We start from the raw sequence: 16,950 nt of genomic DNA on the forward strand, positions 1-16,950 counted from the left end.
AGCGGCGGACGTAGGGGCGGTGTGCGGGACCCAGCCAATGAGCGGCGGGCGCAGGGGCGGTGCGCGGGGCCCAGCCAATCAGCGGCGGGCGCAGCGACGGGGCGCGGGGCTCAGCCAATCAGCGGCGGGCGCAGCGGCGGCGCGTGGACCCCGGCGACTGTGGCGGCGCCGCCGCCAAGATGGAGTCGGTGGCGCTGGTGGCGCCGGTGACGGCGCTGGAGTTCGCCGGGGACGTGCTGCTGGCGGGTGAGACCGGGACTGGGACCGGGGCCGGGGCCGGGGCGGGCGGCGGGGCCGCGGCGGCTGCTGACGCGCTGTCCCGCAGGCACGGGCCCGGAGGTGGCGGCGTTCCGGCTGAGCGGCGCTGGGCCGGCGGCGGCGGCGGGGCGGCGGATCGTGCTGCGTGAGACCAGCGTGCAGGGGCTGCGGGCCGAGCCCGGCCCTGCCGGCGGGGCGGCGGTGCGGGTGGTGGCGTTCGGCGGGCGCTGGCTGGCGGTGCTGGCGGTGCGGCGCGGCGGCGGGGCGCGGCTGGCGGCGTGCGGCGGCGGGGCGGCGCGGGAGCTCGGGGCGCGGGTGTGGGAGGCGCGCTGGGCGGCGGGCGGGCGGCTGGCGCTGGCGCTGGGCGGCGGGGCCGTGGCGCTGTACGAGTGGCGGGGCGGCGGGCGCTGGCTGCGGCGGGCGAGCTGCGGCGGGGCCGGGGCGCTGCGCTGCGCCGTGCTGGCGGGGACGGGCTGGGAGCGGCTGGCGCTGGCGGCCGGGACGGCGGCGGGGGCCGTGGTGGTGTGGCGGGCGGCGGCGGCGGAGACCCCGCGGCGGCGGCTGCTGGGGCACCGGGGCGCGGTGCTGGCGCTGTGCTACGCGGCGCCGCGGGGGCTGCTCGCTTCCGCCTCCGAGGACCGCAGCGTGCGGCTCTGGGCTGTGGGCGCGCTGGGCGGCGGGCCCGGGGAGCGGGACGGCTCCTGCCTGCTGGTGTGTTTCGGGCACGGGGCGCGGGTGGCGGCCGTGGCGCTGCGGGGGCCGTGCCCGGTGAGCGCCGGGGAGGACAGCTCCTGCCTGGAGTGGGACGGCGGCGGCGGCGTGCGGAGAGCGCGGCGGGGGCACCGCGGGGCCCTGCGCGCCCTGGCCTTGCGTCCCGCCGGCGGCTGCCTCGCCACGGGTGGGGACGACGGCGGCGTCCGGCTCTGGCGGCCCCGGCGGGCGATCTCGGACGCGGCCCCGGCGGCAGCGGCGCTGGGGGCCCCGGGGCGGCCGCGGGCTGTGCTGCTGGCGGGGCCGCGGCGGGTGCTGGCGCTGGACGAGGCGGGCGGGCTGGCGGAGTACGAGGTGCCGGCGGGGCGCTGGGTGCCGGTGCTGCCCCCCGCTGCTGTCGGACCCCGCGGGCTGCTGACGGCCGCCCCCCTGCCCGGCGGAGCCGAGGCGTTCTGCGCCCTGGCCGGTGGTGACGGGCGCCTCCTCATCTTCGCCCTGGGCCACCCCGGGGCCACCACCGAGCTGAGGCTGTTCGAAGGGGCCGTGCGTGGGCTGAGCTGGGCCACCCGTCCTGGGCTGCCCTCTGACTCCGCTGCCCTCCTGGCCTCCGGGCCCGACGGGGAGATGCTCTGGCTGGATGTCACCCACCGCCCCGGGCAGGCACCCTGTGTGCGGCTTATGAGACGGTACCTGCTGCCCCCCTGCAAGCAGCGCTGGCACACCTGTGCGACCTTCCTGCCCCAGGGAGGGCTCCTGCTCTGCGGGGACCGCCGGGGCTCCCTCCTCCTCTTCCCTTGCAGCAGCTCCCCAGGGTTGGCTGCGGGAAGCACCGGCATCACCGATGGCAGCACCAGCCCAGCAAACGAGGACTCCGGCAGTGAGCTGGAGCTCTCTTGCTTGTTGCAGAAAGAGGCTCTTCCTATTGAGGCCCCACTATCCGTGCTCTTCGGGCTCCATGGGAAGACGGGGGTTACCTCAGTGACCTGCCATGGTGGCTACATTTACAGCACCGGGCGGGACGGCTGCTACCGCCAGCTCCGCCTGCAGGACCAGCAGCTGGAGGTCCTGCAGAAGCACAGGCCCTGCAAAGGGCTGCAGTGGCTTGAGGAGCTGCGCTTCACTCCAGATGGGGACCTGCTTGTGCTGGGCTTTCACGCTGACAACTTTGTGGTGTGGAGCAGCAGGACTGGTGAGAACCTCCACTGCATCCCCTGCGGCGGGGGGCACCGCTCCTGGAGCTACTGCAGCAGCCCCTCGTCTGAGACCTTCGCCTTTGTCAAGTGCGGGGACGTGATGCTGTGCCACCGCCAGCCCGAGCCCTGCGAGCAGCAGGTGCTCCTGTCGTCCCTGCACGGGCGGGAGATCACCTGCGTGCGGCGCCTGGGGACAGTGGAGGTGCCCGGCCACGCCGCCCTTAATGTCTTCGTCACCGGCAGTGAGGACACCACGGCCTGTGTCCTGGCGCTCAGCGAGCGCTCCCGGGCAGCCGTGCCTCTCACGCGGCTCAGCGACCACATCTCCAGCGTGAGGGCGCTGGCGCTGGCCAAGCCCGCGGGACCCAGCACCGAGGGTGTGTCCACCCTGCTCTTCTCTGCGGGCGGCCGGGCACAGATCGAGTGCTACCGCCTGCTGTGTGCTGCGGACCCGGCCTCTGAGAGCGCCGTGGCCTGCCAGGTCACCCATGTGGCCTCCCACCGGCTGGATGAGCACTGGGAGCGGAAGAAGAACAGGCACAAGCTCATCAAGATGGACCCAGAGACGAGGTGATGTTTGGGGACTGCCCAAGGCTGGGTTAGTGGTGACCGTGGTCTGGGAGGGCGCTGGGAACTGCGCTGGTCTCTGCGGGGATACCAGCTCTGTGCGGCTGTGGGCTCAGCCGAGGCAGAAGGAGCCGGCTTGGCTTTAGGCACATGTCACTGGTGTCCTGTGCCCAGCAGCTGGGCCTCAATGGACTTTAGGGGTTAGGGAAAGGCTCAGTCTTTCTTCCTGCCTCCTCTGAGCGCTCAGAGCTGTGTCCCACGCTGGGCTGGGGCTGCTCTGCTGGACCACCCGCCCTCCTGGGGCTGCAGGTGTCACCGAGGTGTTGGTGAGTGTCACATGTTTGCTGCAGGTACATGTCCCTCTCCGTCATACCTGGGACCAGCTCCGAGCAGCTGCCGCCACCCTGGGAGTTCCTGGCTGCTGCCTGCAGCGATGGATCAGTCCGGTGAGGAACCGTGTTGGGGCCTGGCAGGGAGAAAGGAGCTGGGCCGGTATTGGAGGATGGGAGCAGAGCGGGATCCGCAGAGGAGGCTGCTGCCATGGCCGTGGCCAGCCCAGAGCCGGGAGCGGGATGGCGCGTGGTGGGAAGCAGGGGCAGAGGTGCTGGGAGCCCCTTCTCCCGGGGCTGACTGCTCCCCGTCCATCGCAGGGTCTTTGGGCTGCTGGAGGCCGCTCGGAAGCTGGTGCTGGTGGCGGAGTCGTTTCACCACCAGCGCTGTGTGCTGAAGGTGGAGGCGTTCCTGCACACACGGGCAGGAGGGGAGAGGTGAGCCCCGAATGCTGTACTGTGACCTCTGGGGAGAAGCATCGAGGGATGGCAGCTTAGCAGGCAGAGAAAAAGGAGAAATCGCTCCATGGGGGCTGTTCTGCTGCCTCCCCAGATCTTGGTGGAGACCCTCAGGGCTGCTGGTCACAGAGCTGCAGCCGGAGGCTCCCCCATCACCTCCCTTCTAGGAGACACCTCCTGTGCAGCGCAGCCACTGATGGTAGCGTCGCCTTCTGGGACATCACCAGCCCCATCAAGGACGCAGTGGACGCCCTGCACCGAGGGGAGGGCGAGATGCAGCCCCTGGGTGGGTGCAGCTGCTGGCACCTCAGCTCTGTCCCTGAGGGCAGCCACACTGGTGGCTTCTCTGTGCCCTCTGGCCAGGGTGAGCAATTATCTCCTAACCGAGCCTCTTTTCCCAGCCCTGGGCGCCCCGCTGCTCACCGTCATGGCCCACAGCTGCGGCGTGAACAGCCTCCACATCCACCAGACACCGGAGGGACCGTACCTAGTGGCCAGCGGCAGCGACGACGGCTCCATCCATGTCTGCCTGCTGGAGGTGGCCCTGGGCGAGGGCACAGCAGGGACCTGCCTGCGTGTTCTGGAGCGGGTGGCCAGGCCCTGCGCCCACGCCGCACACGTGACGGGGATACGGGTGCTGCGGCCGGACCTGCTGCTCTCGGCCTCGGTGGACCAGCGCCTGACGCTGTGGCGCCGGGGCCCGGGTGGGCTGGACATGCTCAGCACCACCTTCTTCCACGTGCCCGACCTGGCAGAGCTGGACTGCTGGGAGGTGACGGAGGCGGGGGGGGTGCTGAGCTACTGCTGCGTGCTCTGCGGGCAGGGGCTGGAGGTGCTGCGTGGCACGTGCCCCCCTGAGCCCCCTCCACTAGAGGCTCCCCAGTAACAGGGCAGGCAACCAACACATCCTGCTCCCCCCTGGTCTGGGGAGGGCACCCTGCCTGTCACCACAGCCCTGATGCTGATGTGTCCCCTCTTGAGGAGACAGGTGTGCTCAGCCCCTTTGGGGACAGCACAGCCTCATCTGGGGCAGTTGAGGCCGGTGTCTCATGGGTAGGAGGCAGATGTGGCCCGTCCTGGACCAGCTTACAGCTCCCCAGGCAATAAAGGAGCGGGGCTCCCTGTGTAGGAGCAGCTCTTCCTCCCCGATGCTGAGGGACCTATGCCCAGGCTCTCCAGCCCTGGTCCCAAAGAGGAACCTGCTCAGGAGGGGGCTGAGCATCATGCCCAGCCCTGGGAGCGTGAGCGCAGCAGGACCCCAAGGCTGGTTGGGCACTGGTGGCTGCAGCCTCATGCTCCTGGGGACAGGGTGTGACAACCCTGACCCTGCAGTGCTGGGGACCGTGCAGAAATAAGTGGGGGTACTGATCCTCCACGGCAGTGGAGATGTGCGGGGCCAGCCTGGGCCAAGACTCAGAGCAGCCCTTCCAACCTGCCTCACACCAAGCAGTTGTTCCGCACAGCAGCAGGACCCAGGACAGTTGCAGCTCAGGGAAGGACAAGAAGCTGCATGTGGTCCCTGTGTGGAGCAAAGTGCCGCAATGGAGTCAGAAACACACAATGTTTGTCCAGTAACATGTGTATTACACTCTGGTGTGGGAGCCTCGAGCCTCAGGAGCTCCCTGCCAGCACGGAGCCACCGTCAATAAACAGCTTTAAGGGATGCAAGGTTGGTGTTTGGCTTTGTGGTGTCCTGGTCCCCAGTGCCACCTCCCCCATGCTCCCCAGCCCGGCTCCTGCTGGGTACAGCCATGGGGTGCGCATAGCCAAACCCCCAGAACTTGTGGGCAGTGGGAGGGAAAGTGTCTGCGTGGGGCTGAGATGGTCCCTGGCTCCCTGCCTGCCCACGGGGCAGCCCCTGACCCTGCCAGGGGACATACCCCATCCTTCCCCTCCTGGAACGTTGTCCTGGAGCCTGTCACACCATGGCACAGCTCTTCAGCAGAGGTTCAGATCTGGCTGAGCGGAGCAAGATGCAGCGTGGCCAGGGCGCTGTGGAACACGTCCCTCACTGCTCCCAGCAGCCGCAGGCGGGCAAACATCTGGTCAAAGAGGTGAGGGAACGGCTCCTGCAGGGAGAACAGCCGTGACTTGAGGCTGGTGGCCCTATTTCCCCTCACCAGGCTGGCCTGACAGGCACCGCTGTCTCCATGCCCTGTGTACGCATCCTCAAGGGGCTAGTGGGGGGGCTGCATCACATCCTGGCCACCACAGAGCCCCACAGCTACCATCCAGCCTTGGGATGGCAGCAGGGCCACAGCCCTCCAGCAAACCATAGAAGCATTTTGGTTGGAACAGACCCTCAAGATGATTGAGTCCAACCGTTAACCCAACACCATCACTAAACCATGTTCCTAAGAATCTCATCTACTTGTCTGTTCAACCCTTCCAGGGATGGTGACTCCACCACCTCCCTGGGCAGCCTGTTCCAGTGTTTCACAACCCTTTCTGTGAAAAAAAAATTCCTAACATCCAATCTAAACCTCCCCAAGTGCATCTTGAGGCCATCTCCTCTTGTTCTATTCCTTGCTACTTGAGAGAAGAGACCAACACCCTCCTCGCTACAACCTCCCTTCAGGTAGTTGTAGAGAGTGAGAAGGTCTCCCCTGACCCCCCTTTTCTCCATGACCCAGAATATCCGACTCACCCCCAGGATGTGGACCCGGTTGTAGTAGGAGCTGAAATCCATGCTGAGCTGGATCAGGAACTTGCACACCTGCAACAGAGAGAGCTGCTGCTGGCACGGCAGGGCCAGGCTGGTCTTGGGCCCATCTCCACCCCACGCACAGCAGGAGCAGCCCCAGGGTGCTGTGGCCTCTTTCCTCAGCACTGCCCGTGTCACTCACTGGTGGGCAGCACCCTGTGGGTGTGCAGCTGTGCCCTGGGCTGGGACCGTTGGAGCAGCACCCATGGGTGCTCCGGACTGTGGCACTTACTATTTCTGTGTTGGCCGTGATCCGGATCCCCTTGCTGGGTGGGGGCAGCTGCGCTGCCTGCTGCAGGACTTCAGGGAAGGGCAGGAGGTAGTTGAAGAGCAGGAGCCACTCACCCTGTGAAAGGATTACTCGTGTCAGAGAGGGGCGGATCCTCGCAGGCCAGCAGCACCTATCACCAGAGCTGAGGGCACGCAGGTCCCTGCACTCCCCTGCTCAGCACTCACCTCTTCCCGCAGGCAGGAGAAGTCCAGTTCTGATGGTGGCGGCAGAGGTGGGTACGTGCCTGGTAAGAGGTGGCAGGCTGTTGTTGTGGCCAGAGAAGCCCCTGTGGCTCCAGGCATGAGGAACAGCCCAGGAGCGGCTGAGAGGAGGATGGAGGGGCTGGCGCTCACCCTGCTCCACGGCCCGCTGGTAGGTGTCGAAGAGTGTAGCCAGGCGGGCACAGTTGTACATCACAAAGGCACCGCTCTTGGTTCCCTTTGTGGAAATGCTGCTGTTCTCCAGGTCCAGGGTGATCTGAGGGCAGGGAGAAGTCGCAGTCCAGACGTCCTGGTATTCGCCTGCCTCTGCTCTGCACAAACCCCCATCCTACCTGACTGCGGTGTGCAGTACTCAGCATCTCAAACCTGATGGCAGCTGCTGTGAGGGTGTCGATCACCTCAGTCCAGGCCTCATCTGCGGAGAACACAAGTGGCATCACACACAGCTCGCTCCATCCCTGTGTAACATCACCCTCAGAAGGGCACCTCCCCTGGAGCCAAGGTGCTCCAGTGGAAGCTGGAGACCACTCCACTTCCCCAGCCCTGGCCCCCAGCTGCAGGTGCTGCTCTGTGCCTGCGTCCCCCTGGCGATTTAAACACCTTCCTCCACGCCAGGTCAGCACCTGGCTCTGCAGCAGAGGGGAGAGGAAGCACCGCTGGCTGCAGACACAGAGGGGGACACTCACAGGAGCAGTGGAGAGAGGGATGGAGCGGCATCTGCGCACGTGGAGCCGCAGGTCAAAACCTCACCTTGCGCCAGCTCCCCGTACTTCATCACGGAGGCTTCGTACATCTGGCGCCTTCGGAGCCTGGGAGGAACACAGACACTCACAGTCACTGCCCCTGCCTGAGCCGGCCCCAGAGAGCGCCCCAGGGCTCCCCACAGCCTTCCGGCTGCTCAGGGCACACCAGCCACAGCAGCGACCCAGCCAAAGCGGTACAAAAGCTGCAGGAGCTGGACAGGGACAGCTGCACCGTGGGCGCCGCCTGGAGAGGGCTGCAAGGAAGCCAGCCCCGTGCACTAATGCATGAAGGCGGGGAGACACCACCCTGCACCACCCATCTCCTGCTGCTGCCTGAGAGGGCCAGAAGCAGCATTAAGGCTGGGAAGGGCCCTGTGGCCTCCGTTCTGCACCTCCAGTCCTTGAAACAGCCCCAAGGTCACAGAAAACAGAATGGAGAGTCCACACAGAACTCTCCACATGCCACCAGCTCGCTCAGCACTGCAGCTTGGCTGCCTGGGTGCCCATGGGGCTGAGCAGAGAGCAGGGAGCCTCGCTACACACCAACTTACTGTAAGTACTGGTCTGCTCCGATGGGCGATGAGGGGTTTGTCACCTTCACTGGACCACAGACGAGGTGTTTCTGAGAGAGAGAGGTGAGGCCGGTGCTGGGGTCAAAGAGTCAGAAGCTTCAACAAAACGCGGTGCAGGAGAACGCCTCTAAAACCAGACCCACTCCAGCTGTGTCCCTGCAGTCTTCTGCGCCCACCCCCACTTAGAATCATAGAATCACAGAATAATCTCAGTTGGAAGAGACGCTCAGGATCATCGAGTCAAACCATAACCTAACCTAGCTCTAGCACTAAACCATCTCCCTAAGAACCTCATCTATGCACCTTTTAAACCCTTCCAGGGATGGTGACTCCACCACTTCCCTGGGCAGCCTGTTGCACTGCTTCACAAGCCTTTCTGTGAATAAATTGTTCCCAATGTCCAATCTAAACCTCCCCTGGCACAACTTGAGGCCATTTCCTCTTGTCCACTTGCTACTGGGGAGAAGAGACCAACACCCTCCATGCTCCAACCTCCTTTCAGGCAGTTGCAGACAGCGATAAGGTCTCCCCTCAGCCTCTTTTCCTCCAGGCTGAACCCCCAAGGTCCCTCAACTGCTTCCATTACACTTGTGCTCCAGGCCCTGCACCAGCTTCATCACAGCGAACTCACTCCAGCAGCTCGGTGTCTTGTAGCGAGGGGCCCGAAACTGATCCCAGGATTCAAAGTGCAGCCTCAGCAGCACCGAGCACAGTGGAAGAATCACTTCTCTAGTCCTGCTGGCCACACTATTCCTGATACAAGCCAGCGCTTCAGCACTGAAATCCCAAGGGCAGAGAGGCTGCTCCACCGCCCGGGCCAGAGCATGAAGGGGCCGCCAAGGCAAAGTGAAGCCTCCCAAGGCTGGGCCTCAGCATTCGCTGTGGGGATCACAGGAGGCTGGCTGAGCGCAAGGATGCCAGGGACCATGGTGAGGAGGGTGGCAGGTTCCTCACCTGCAAAGCTGTGTGGGCTCCTGGATCCAAAATCCTCCAGAGCAGATCCAGCTGCTGCTGCTGGAATTCCTCCTCACAGCTCACCACGTGCACGATGCTGCAGCAGCTCCCCTGGCCTCCAGCCTGCAGCAGAGCACAGCAGGGAGCTCACACACTATCACGAAACAGAAGGAAATGAGGTCTGGAAAGCGTGAGTGTTACTCACCGTGCACTGCAGAACGGCTTGCTGCAGCTCAGCCAAGGCCTGCAGCTTCCCCTCTGTCACTGGAAGGAGGAAGGACATTCAGAGCGGGACACAGAGCTTGCCACCCATCACCATCCCACCCCATCGGGTCTGCCCCAGCCTGTCTGCATGTCTGGCTCAAACCAGATTGAAGGGGAATAAGAAGAGAAGGCAATTTGGATCTAAATCCCAACTATTTTCCGTGAAAACAACAGGAAGAAAAGGAAAGAGGCTTGTTTGCAGCTGATCACCCCCCTGCTGTCACAGTGGAGGTGTTGTACACGTGAGGCTCACCGAGAAGGACATCCAGGTTGGGGTCATAGCCCACCAAGCCCTGCTGCTCCACGAAGCTCTTCAAGCGCACAGCACAGACGGCGTCCGGCAGCGGAGCTGTGCCCGGGCCCTGCTCACGGCCAGCGGCACAGGGGGACCGGCCCAGCGCGCGTTTCAAGGCCGAGACGGCATCGGGGAGGGCCGAGCCGGCCGAGCCGGAGGGCCAGTCGACGCGAAGCTGCCGCAGGACCTCCCGGCTCCCCTCATCGGCCAGGGCAGGGACCAGGCGGACACCGACCCTGCGGGAGAGGGAGAGGGGGGCGCTGGCGGCGCGGGGCCAGGCGGCGGGGCCGGGGCCGGGGCCGGGCACTCACCCCTGGGCGCGCAGCAGCCGGGCCAGGTGTTCGGCCAGCAGGAGCGGGCGGAGGTGGCGGGGCCGCAGGGCGGGGGCGCCGCGCAGCGCCGGGCAGTGCAGAACCACCCAGCGGCCCGGGGGCTCCGCCGCGGGCGCCGGGCCGGGCGGGGGCCCCAGCAGGCGCCGAAAGGCCTCGGGGCGCCGCAGCTGCACCGCCAGCCCCGCCGGCGTCTGCCGGCAGCCCCGCACCGCCAGCGCCCCCGGGCCCCCCAGCGACGCCACGGCCGCCATGACGTCAGCGGGCACCTGCCGGGGACACGGCGACGCGTCAGGGCCGGCGCGGGCCTCGAGCCGCGGGTCCCCCGCCCCGCCGCGGCCTACCTGCCCGCCGGGGAACGCGGCGCTCAGAGCGGCCTGCGGCGCCAGGAAGTCCCGGTGCCGCAGGTTGCGGGCGCCGCTTTCCTTCCGCCAGAGCCCCTCGGGCCGCCCCAGCGCCCCGTTCAGCGCCCCGTTCAGCGCCCCGTTCAGCGCCCCGTTCAGCGCCCGCAGCGTCGCCGCCACCCCCGGCCGCTCCTCGCCCGTCTCCATGGCAGCCCAGCCACCACTTCCGCCGGGGCCCGAGCGACGTCACCCACGCGCGCGCCCTCCCCGGCCGGCAGCCGCCATGTTGGGCGCGGCGCGCAGCGCTCCCGGGCGGCCATGTTGAGCGGGTTGGATGGGCCCCGCGGCCATCTTGGAGGTAACGGGTGCGGGGCCGCCATGATGGGTGTGGCGGGGCGGGGAGGGCGGTGGGACCGCCATGATGGGTGTGGCGGGCAGCGCGGGGCCGCCATGATGGGTGTGGCGGGGCGGGCAGACCGGCGCAGTCACTCTGAACACATTCAGTGGCACCACAGAGGAACAGCTTTCTATCGCTTGGGGTTTTTTTTCGACTAATACAGCTCATTAGGCAAATAACTAGTTTAAAATGAAACACTGCTTTTCTAAATGGTCACACAGCACAAACGGTGTATTTTCCGCTTTGTTCTGTTTTTAAGAAGGTGAGTAATAATAATAATGAGAAAGAGTTCTCTGAATTTATTTGGGCCTCCTCCAAACAATAAGATTGAGAAACAATTTAGCTCCTGTAGAAGAAATAGTCTCTTTTTTTTAAAGCATAGAGAAAACAATAGTAAGAACCATAAGAAAAATCACTTGCACAATAAGGAAAAATCAGCTTTACCTTAATAAGAGAAGCAATGGGACACGAAACAAGAGAAAATGAGCCCGTCACTGCAATACACAACCATAATGACCCGTGTTTGATCCATTTGCTCTAATATTTGGCACCTGTTAGCAGCCCATGCCCCATGGTTGACCACCCCAGCGCAGGGCGGCTGCAGCACGGAGGGGAAGCACCCGCCAGGGCCGCCCCTGCAAACCCAAACCGACCGGGAGCAGGAGCGGATGAGCTTCGAAGGTCTTCCCAACCCAGACTGTTCTATGCTGGGTCCATGCCTGCCATCCTCTCCTCCGAGCCTGGACCTGGCAGAGGACAGGTGCGACGAGCTGCCCTCCCACCCCGCGCATTAGCAACGTGTCCCGCTCGTCAGCACCAGGAGGAAGTCGGTGGAAATGATTAGATTGCACCATTGTGGTCTTGATTACATCTGCAGAGCTGAGCTGCTCTGTGGCTGCGGTGTCTCCAAAGAAGGGGCCCACGCTGCCGCCGGGTCCCCGAATGGTGCAGCCAGGGCTGCCACTCCAACGTGGGGACGGGGCCCAGCACGTGACACCAGCCGGTTGGCGGGGAGCAGGAACCCAGGAAGCGCCAAACCCCCGCAGCAGCGAGGAGCACGTGTCCCGGAGCTGGGGACCTGCTCCCTTCCTGCCCGCCCCGCGGGGCCGGGGGGGCCGCTCTGCCCGCAGGGCCCAAACCGGTTCCTCCAGGGCTCGTGTGCACGGGGCCCAGGGCGAGGGCAGATCCTGGCAGCACGGCCGGTTGCGTGGCTCTGCCCGGAACACAGCGGCTGGTTTCGGGGCTGCAGCCAGTGCGAACGCACAGCCCTGGGGCAGCAGTGGGGACATGTCCCCCAGCTCAGAGGGGTGCCTGTGTCACCCCCCAGCAGTGCGGGGCGGTGCTGCAGCGGGGTGCTCCCTGCACCACCCACAGCCAAGAGGTGATCTGAGAATCGCTGCTCACACCAGACCAACTGCTGACTGTCCGCAGGGCAGGAGCCGTCCCGGACCCCTGCCTGGGGGGGTCACACGCTCAGACTTCGTGTCGCTGCTTGGAGGGGTCCGGGCTGGATCCATCCCATCCCCAGAGCACCAGGGTCCCCGCAGGCAGCCCACGGGAGGCCTGGCGGTGCAGCGGCCCTGGGGGGCTCCCGGAGGCACCGAAAGAGCTTTGGACAGACACGACATCCCCGATGGCCTCAGGCTGCCCGCTCAGCGGGAGTGATCGTGTCATTCCAAAGCCGTCTCTCTCCCAAGGGACAGGTGCTGCCCAGGCACCGCTCACCCCAGCCAGCACCGGGGGCTGCTGGGGGCACAGGGAGAGCCTGGCGTGGGCTGGCAGCGGCAGGAAGCTCATGCGGCATCTCGTGACCGTTGCCACCCTGGCGCAGGTGGCCACATCCACCACTCAGCACGCCCACCCCGGCAGCGGGTCCCCAGGAAGTGAGCTGCTGGTTTTAGCTGCTGGGGACACGAGACCGCTGGAGAGCCCCAAACCCCAGTGTGGGAGGCTGGGCAGCCATGATCCCCCATCCCAACACCCCCCTCCTCCCTGTGTGGCCCCCATATGCTGCCCCAGCCCCACGGGGGAACTGGAGTGGGGCAAGCGGCTCTTGCCCGGTGCTGGGCCTGGCGCGGGGCGGCAGCGGGGTGGGGGGCACATGGGGCGAGGCAGGGGCGGGAGCGCGGGTAACGAAACCCCAGGGCAGCTGGGTGCAGCAGGGACAGCTGCTTTTGGGATTCCGTTGCCCGCGCCGGCGCCATGGAGAGACGGGCACGGGGGCCACCACCACCCCGACCTGGGGTGGCCGTTGGGCCAAGCGGGAGAGGGGATGACTTACCGCCAGGGAGCTGCACGGGAGCCGGGCTGGTTGTGGCTGGGGGTGCCGGCAGCAGCTGGGGTTGTGCCACAGGCTCCCCCCGCGCTGCGGGCTGGGTGCCAAGGGGAGGGTGACGCTGCTGAGCCAAAAGGAAACGGCTCCGAACAAAGCCCCGGTGGGGCTGGAGCATCTGGTGCCAGCCCAGGCGCCCCCGGCGAGGCCCAGAAACCCGAGCTGTCCCCGAGGGAGGGCACCTGCCCGGCACCTGCGCCCAGCACGGTCCAGCACGGCCCCGCCGCTGCCAGCGCCACCGGCCCCGGCCCCGCCACGGGGGAAGTGAAACCCGCCGGGGAACCCCACCGGCTGCACGCGCTGCTCACGCTCTGCTCGCCGAGGGGACCCGGGACCCTGCCCTTGGCCGGGGCCGCCTGTCTGTGGGGTGCTGGGGGTTCCTGACGCCTCCACACCCTGGCACAGCACGGCACGGTGGCGGGAAAAGTCCCACCGTGTTGCCGGGGAGCGTCCCGGTAACTCTCCCGGTGCCACGGCTCTGCTGGTCCCAGGTGGGACGTTCGTCCCCTACCCCAGGGCACCCCCCCTGGCCCCCAGTTCCCTGCCCCCCGCTGCCACCAGCCCCACCGAGTGCGACACGGAGCAGAGGGGAAGGCGGGACCGGCAGCCCGCGGTGCTCGGGGAGTCACGGCGGCGGCTCGGGGGGCTCAGCCCGGCTGCAGCAGCCGCCCCACGGCGGGACACACCGTGCCGAGGGGCACAGCGGGGAGCACAGCCACGGGGCAACGGCGGGGACCCCCGGAGCCCCCTGCACCGCGGGGCCGGGCGCGGGGACCGGCGGGCGCCCCACAGCTGCGGGACGGGAGCGCAGCCGAACCCCGGTCCTGCTCCCTCCCGCCGTCCGGCCCGGTAACGGGGACCCGGGATCGGGAGCCGCCCGCTCCCCTCTCACCTCCAGCCCCGCAGCCTCCGGCGCAGCAGCCCGGGCCGGCGTGCGGCCCTCCCGGCGGCGGGGATCGGGGCGCCCCGGGCGGGACCCCCGCACCTCCGGGGCAGGGCCAGGGCCAGGGCAGCCCTCCGTGCCCCGAGCGCCCCGCACCCGTCGCGCCGCTCCCCGCCCCGCCGCCGCTTTCGGTTTCACTCCGGCGCCGGCCGCAGCCCGCCCCGGGCGCAGCAGGTCGGGGCGGGCCCGGGGGCGGGGGAGCTGTGGGGGCGTGTAGGTCCCTCCCCGCCGCCCTCGGCAGGAGGCGCGCGCCCCGGCCAGCCCCGCTGCCCCGGTGCCGCTGTCCCAGCCCGCTCGCGCGGGGCTGCCGGCGGCGCCAGCGGCGGCCGCCAGGAGGCGCGCGCGGGGCGCGCGGGGGGCGGGGCCTCTCGTCGCTTCCGGCGGCGGCGGGTCGGCCATGGCCATGGCGGTGGCGGCGCTGCGGCTGCTGCGCCCGGCGGCGCGAAGGGCGGCGAGCGGGTACGGGCAGCGGGGCTGTCCCCCTGGGGCTGCGCGGGGGAGGCGCCGGTAGGGCGGTAGCCGTGGGGCTCACGGTGTGGGGTGACCGTGGGGAGCTCTGTGGGGCTGGCGGGGAGTGTCCGTATGCCCCACGTGTCCGCCCCGCTCACCGTCCCCGCAGCGCTCCGTGCCGGGCTCACCGCCTCACCCCGGCGGACGACGAGCTCTACCAGCGGACGCGGGTGACGGTGCTGGAGCCGGAGTCTCCCAACATCATGTTCATCGAGGGCTACACCAGCCGCGGCTTCACCGTCAGCGGGGACCTGGTGGTGGGACCGTGCGCCATCCTGCCCCGCGCCATCCTGCAGTGGAACGTGAGTACCGGGGGCAGGGGCTGTCTGTGGGTGAGCGCCGCGGGGGTCTGCCCCGCTCAGTGCCCTCGGTGTCCCCGCAGGTCGGCTCCTACAAGGACATCACGCATGACAGTCTGTCACTGTTCCGGCTGCTGGAGCCCCGAATAGGTACGTGGGGTGGCGGGGGCCCTGCGCTGTCGCAGCCTGCCCGAGCTGGCTCCTGAGCTGTGCTGGGCTGGCGGGGTTTTGGGGGAAGGCGTTGCTCTCCAGCATCCTTCTGCTCTGCAGCAGCAGCTGGAGTGGCACAGCGGGGCGGGGGGGCACCGCAGGGCAGGTTTCCCCTTCGTTTGGGGTCCTTAGGGGGGCTGGGGGGTGCTGTCGGTCCGTGCAGGGAGCGCCGGTCTGGGCAGAGCAGCCTGAGTGCAGCTCTTGCCCACCCTTGTTGTGGTCACATCCTGGTTGCAGAGATCCTGGTGCTGGGCACAGGAGACAGGGTGGAGCGGCTCCACCCCGCCGTGCTGAAGCAGATGCGGGTGTGCGGGATCGCCGTGGAGGTGCAGGACACGGTGAGGATGGGGTGCGCACAGGCAGCACCCCAGTGAAGGGGAGGGTGATGGCTACTGGGTGTCCCCCCCATGGGGCTCTGCCTGCCCAGGGCTGGGCAGGAGGGAGGGGGCTGTGTGCCCTGTGGAGAAGGGCTGGGTCCCCTGGACTGGGGCTTCACTCCCTCCCTTTTCTCTTTCACAGCCGAATGCATGTGCAACCTTCAACTTCCTAACAAGTGAAAAACGTATGGCAGCTGCCGGGCTCATCCCTCCGCGGGGCACCTACACGGGGGCTCTTCCCTTGCCTGCCTGAAGCCTCCGTGTTTCACCACTCACCGCGGGGAAATGCTTTGGACTAAACTGCTGGAGCTGCTGGCTGGGTGGTGGCTCCGCACACAGGAGGGTGTTGTGACATGCATGGACTCAGCTGTGACCCAGAGTCCTTGGCTTCTCAGCCTCCTTGCCCAGTCCAAGCATTGCTGGCAGCTCCACACCCACAGCCCTGCTGTTCCGCCGAGGTGCTGCCGGTGCCTTGGCAGCAAGAAACTGTCATCCCAAGGCTGGTGGGATGAGCTGCACACCCCCCCCCGCCCAGGTGCATTTAGGGCTCTACAAGGAAAATACATGTAAACTGGAAGTACAAAGGAATTGCATGGTAGTTAATGCGCAGAGTGAGGCTGTAATGTACCCGAGGTACGTGTGCTCGTCACCCTGCGGAGCTGGTGGGGGAATGCGGGTTGGCTGCTGCAGCTCCCTGGGCAGCATGTGTGGTGCCAGAGCTGCCACCTGCCAGCAGCGCCCCCGGCACGGCCAGCACCGACAGCTGGTGTGACCCAGCTGGCACTGGCCTGCCCAGGGCTCTCCGGGGCGGTTTAGTGCTGCCCTCAGCACAAGTGTTCTCGTGAAGCTGCCATTGGTCCCTGGGTTCTGCACCCTGTCTTCCTGCAGGCTCAGCTCAAGCAGGGGACACAGTCACTGTCCTGGCCCCTTGCACTGACTCACGGTTGGGGATGTCACACCTGGGGCAGGGGATTTGTGCACCTAATCACAACCTCCTGCCTCTGCAGTCCCCAGCCCTGAGTAAGGTCATGGGGTAGCTTTGCTTAACAAGGCAGCTGTGTTAATGAGCATTTGACACAATTATGTTGTAATTCACGACTCTGGTTTTAGTATCTGTAAATCTAATTTGACATCACTGTGCTTTGGAGTGTTGTTTTTGGTTTTTTTCCAGTCAGCAACCTTACAGACCAAACTCTGCTGGTAAACACACGCTCTTTGGCAGGAATGATATTTGCATGTGTTGGGACACACAGTCCCCCAGTACAGGTGTAAAATACCTTTGTCAGCTGGTGTGGCAAGCACGGGCCAAGCCAGGGGGCTTTGCATTGCTTATACATCCAGAAACACAAGTGCCAGCTCCTTTGTACGCCTGTGCCCTTCCAACGTCATTGTCCACGGGCAGTGTGGTGAACGAACTGTACGTGAAGCCTGGACAAGTGATCTGTGCCACCCGCACCACCCAAGCAGGGGCTGCAGGGGGACGTGGGGACAGTATCAGATGTTTAGGGAAGAAAGAAAAGGAAGAATTCTCCCCACACATGGGAGAATACAGGTCAAAGGGGCTGGTGTGCGTAAACAGCTGCAGAGCGTTTCCAGGGGCGTGGAGGTGGGTGTGCACACACGTACACAAACACCTTCGTGCTTATTGCAGCAGCTGGCACAGGTACA

At 66.4% G+C, this 16,950-nt stretch overlaps 3 protein-coding genes across 4 annotated transcripts; 2 read left to right on the plus strand and 1 right to left on the minus strand.

Moving 5' to 3' along the window:
- Positions 1-179: 179 nt before the first annotated feature.
- Positions 180-4,636, plus strand: WDR6 (WD repeat domain 6; the record flags this gene model as incomplete). Its single annotated transcript, XM_080350491.1, has 6 exons — positions 180-246; positions 326-2,732; positions 3,080-3,175; positions 3,380-3,496; positions 3,685-3,803; positions 3,919-4,636. 6 exons carry the CDS (start codon positions 180-182, stop codon positions 4,401-4,403), a joined length of 3,291 nt encoding a protein of 1,096 aa, XP_080206617.1. The 3' UTR covers positions 4,404-4,636.
- Positions 4,637-4,720: 84 nt separating this feature from the next.
- On the minus strand, positions 4,721-10,504 carry DALRD3 (DALR anticodon binding domain containing 3). 2 transcript variants are annotated; one of them, XM_080350493.1, is made up of 13 exons: positions 10,215-10,504; positions 9,853-10,139; positions 9,500-9,777; positions 9,188-9,246; positions 8,983-9,105; positions 8,008-8,078; positions 7,464-7,522; positions 7,046-7,128; positions 6,846-6,969; positions 6,678-6,736; positions 6,454-6,567; positions 6,165-6,233; positions 4,721-5,586 (listed from the first exon to the last, which is right to left on the minus strand). In XM_080350493.1, exons 1-13 carry the CDS (start codon positions 10,419-10,421, stop codon positions 5,467-5,469), a joined length of 1,653 nt encoding a protein of 550 aa, XP_080206619.1. In that variant the 5' UTR covers positions 10,422-10,504; the 3' UTR covers positions 4,721-5,466. The 2 variants fall into 2 exon arrangements, with proteins under 2 accessions (XP_080206619.1, XP_080206618.1); XM_080350492.1 differs by having other exon boundaries at positions 9,853-10,504.
- A 3,755-nt stretch (positions 10,505-14,259) lies between these two features.
- Positions 14,260-16,375, plus strand: NDUFAF3 (NADH:ubiquinone oxidoreductase complex assembly factor 3). The gene is made up of 5 exons (XM_080350808.1): positions 14,260-14,345; positions 14,506-14,698; positions 14,779-14,845; positions 15,143-15,243; positions 15,425-16,375. The coding sequence occupies exons 1-5, from the start codon at positions 14,284-14,286 to the stop codon at positions 15,533-15,535; spliced, it is 534 nt and encodes a 177-aa protein (XP_080206934.1). The 5' UTR covers positions 14,260-14,283; the 3' UTR covers positions 15,536-16,375.
- Positions 16,376-16,950: the final 575 nt, after the last annotated feature.

The sequence above is a fragment of the Nesoenas mayeri genome (genome assembly GCF_963082525.1).
Source record: "Nesoenas mayeri genome assembly, chromosome: 10".
In the NCBI taxonomy this organism is placed as follows: Eukaryota; Metazoa; Chordata; class Aves; order Columbiformes; family Columbidae; genus Nesoenas; species Nesoenas mayeri.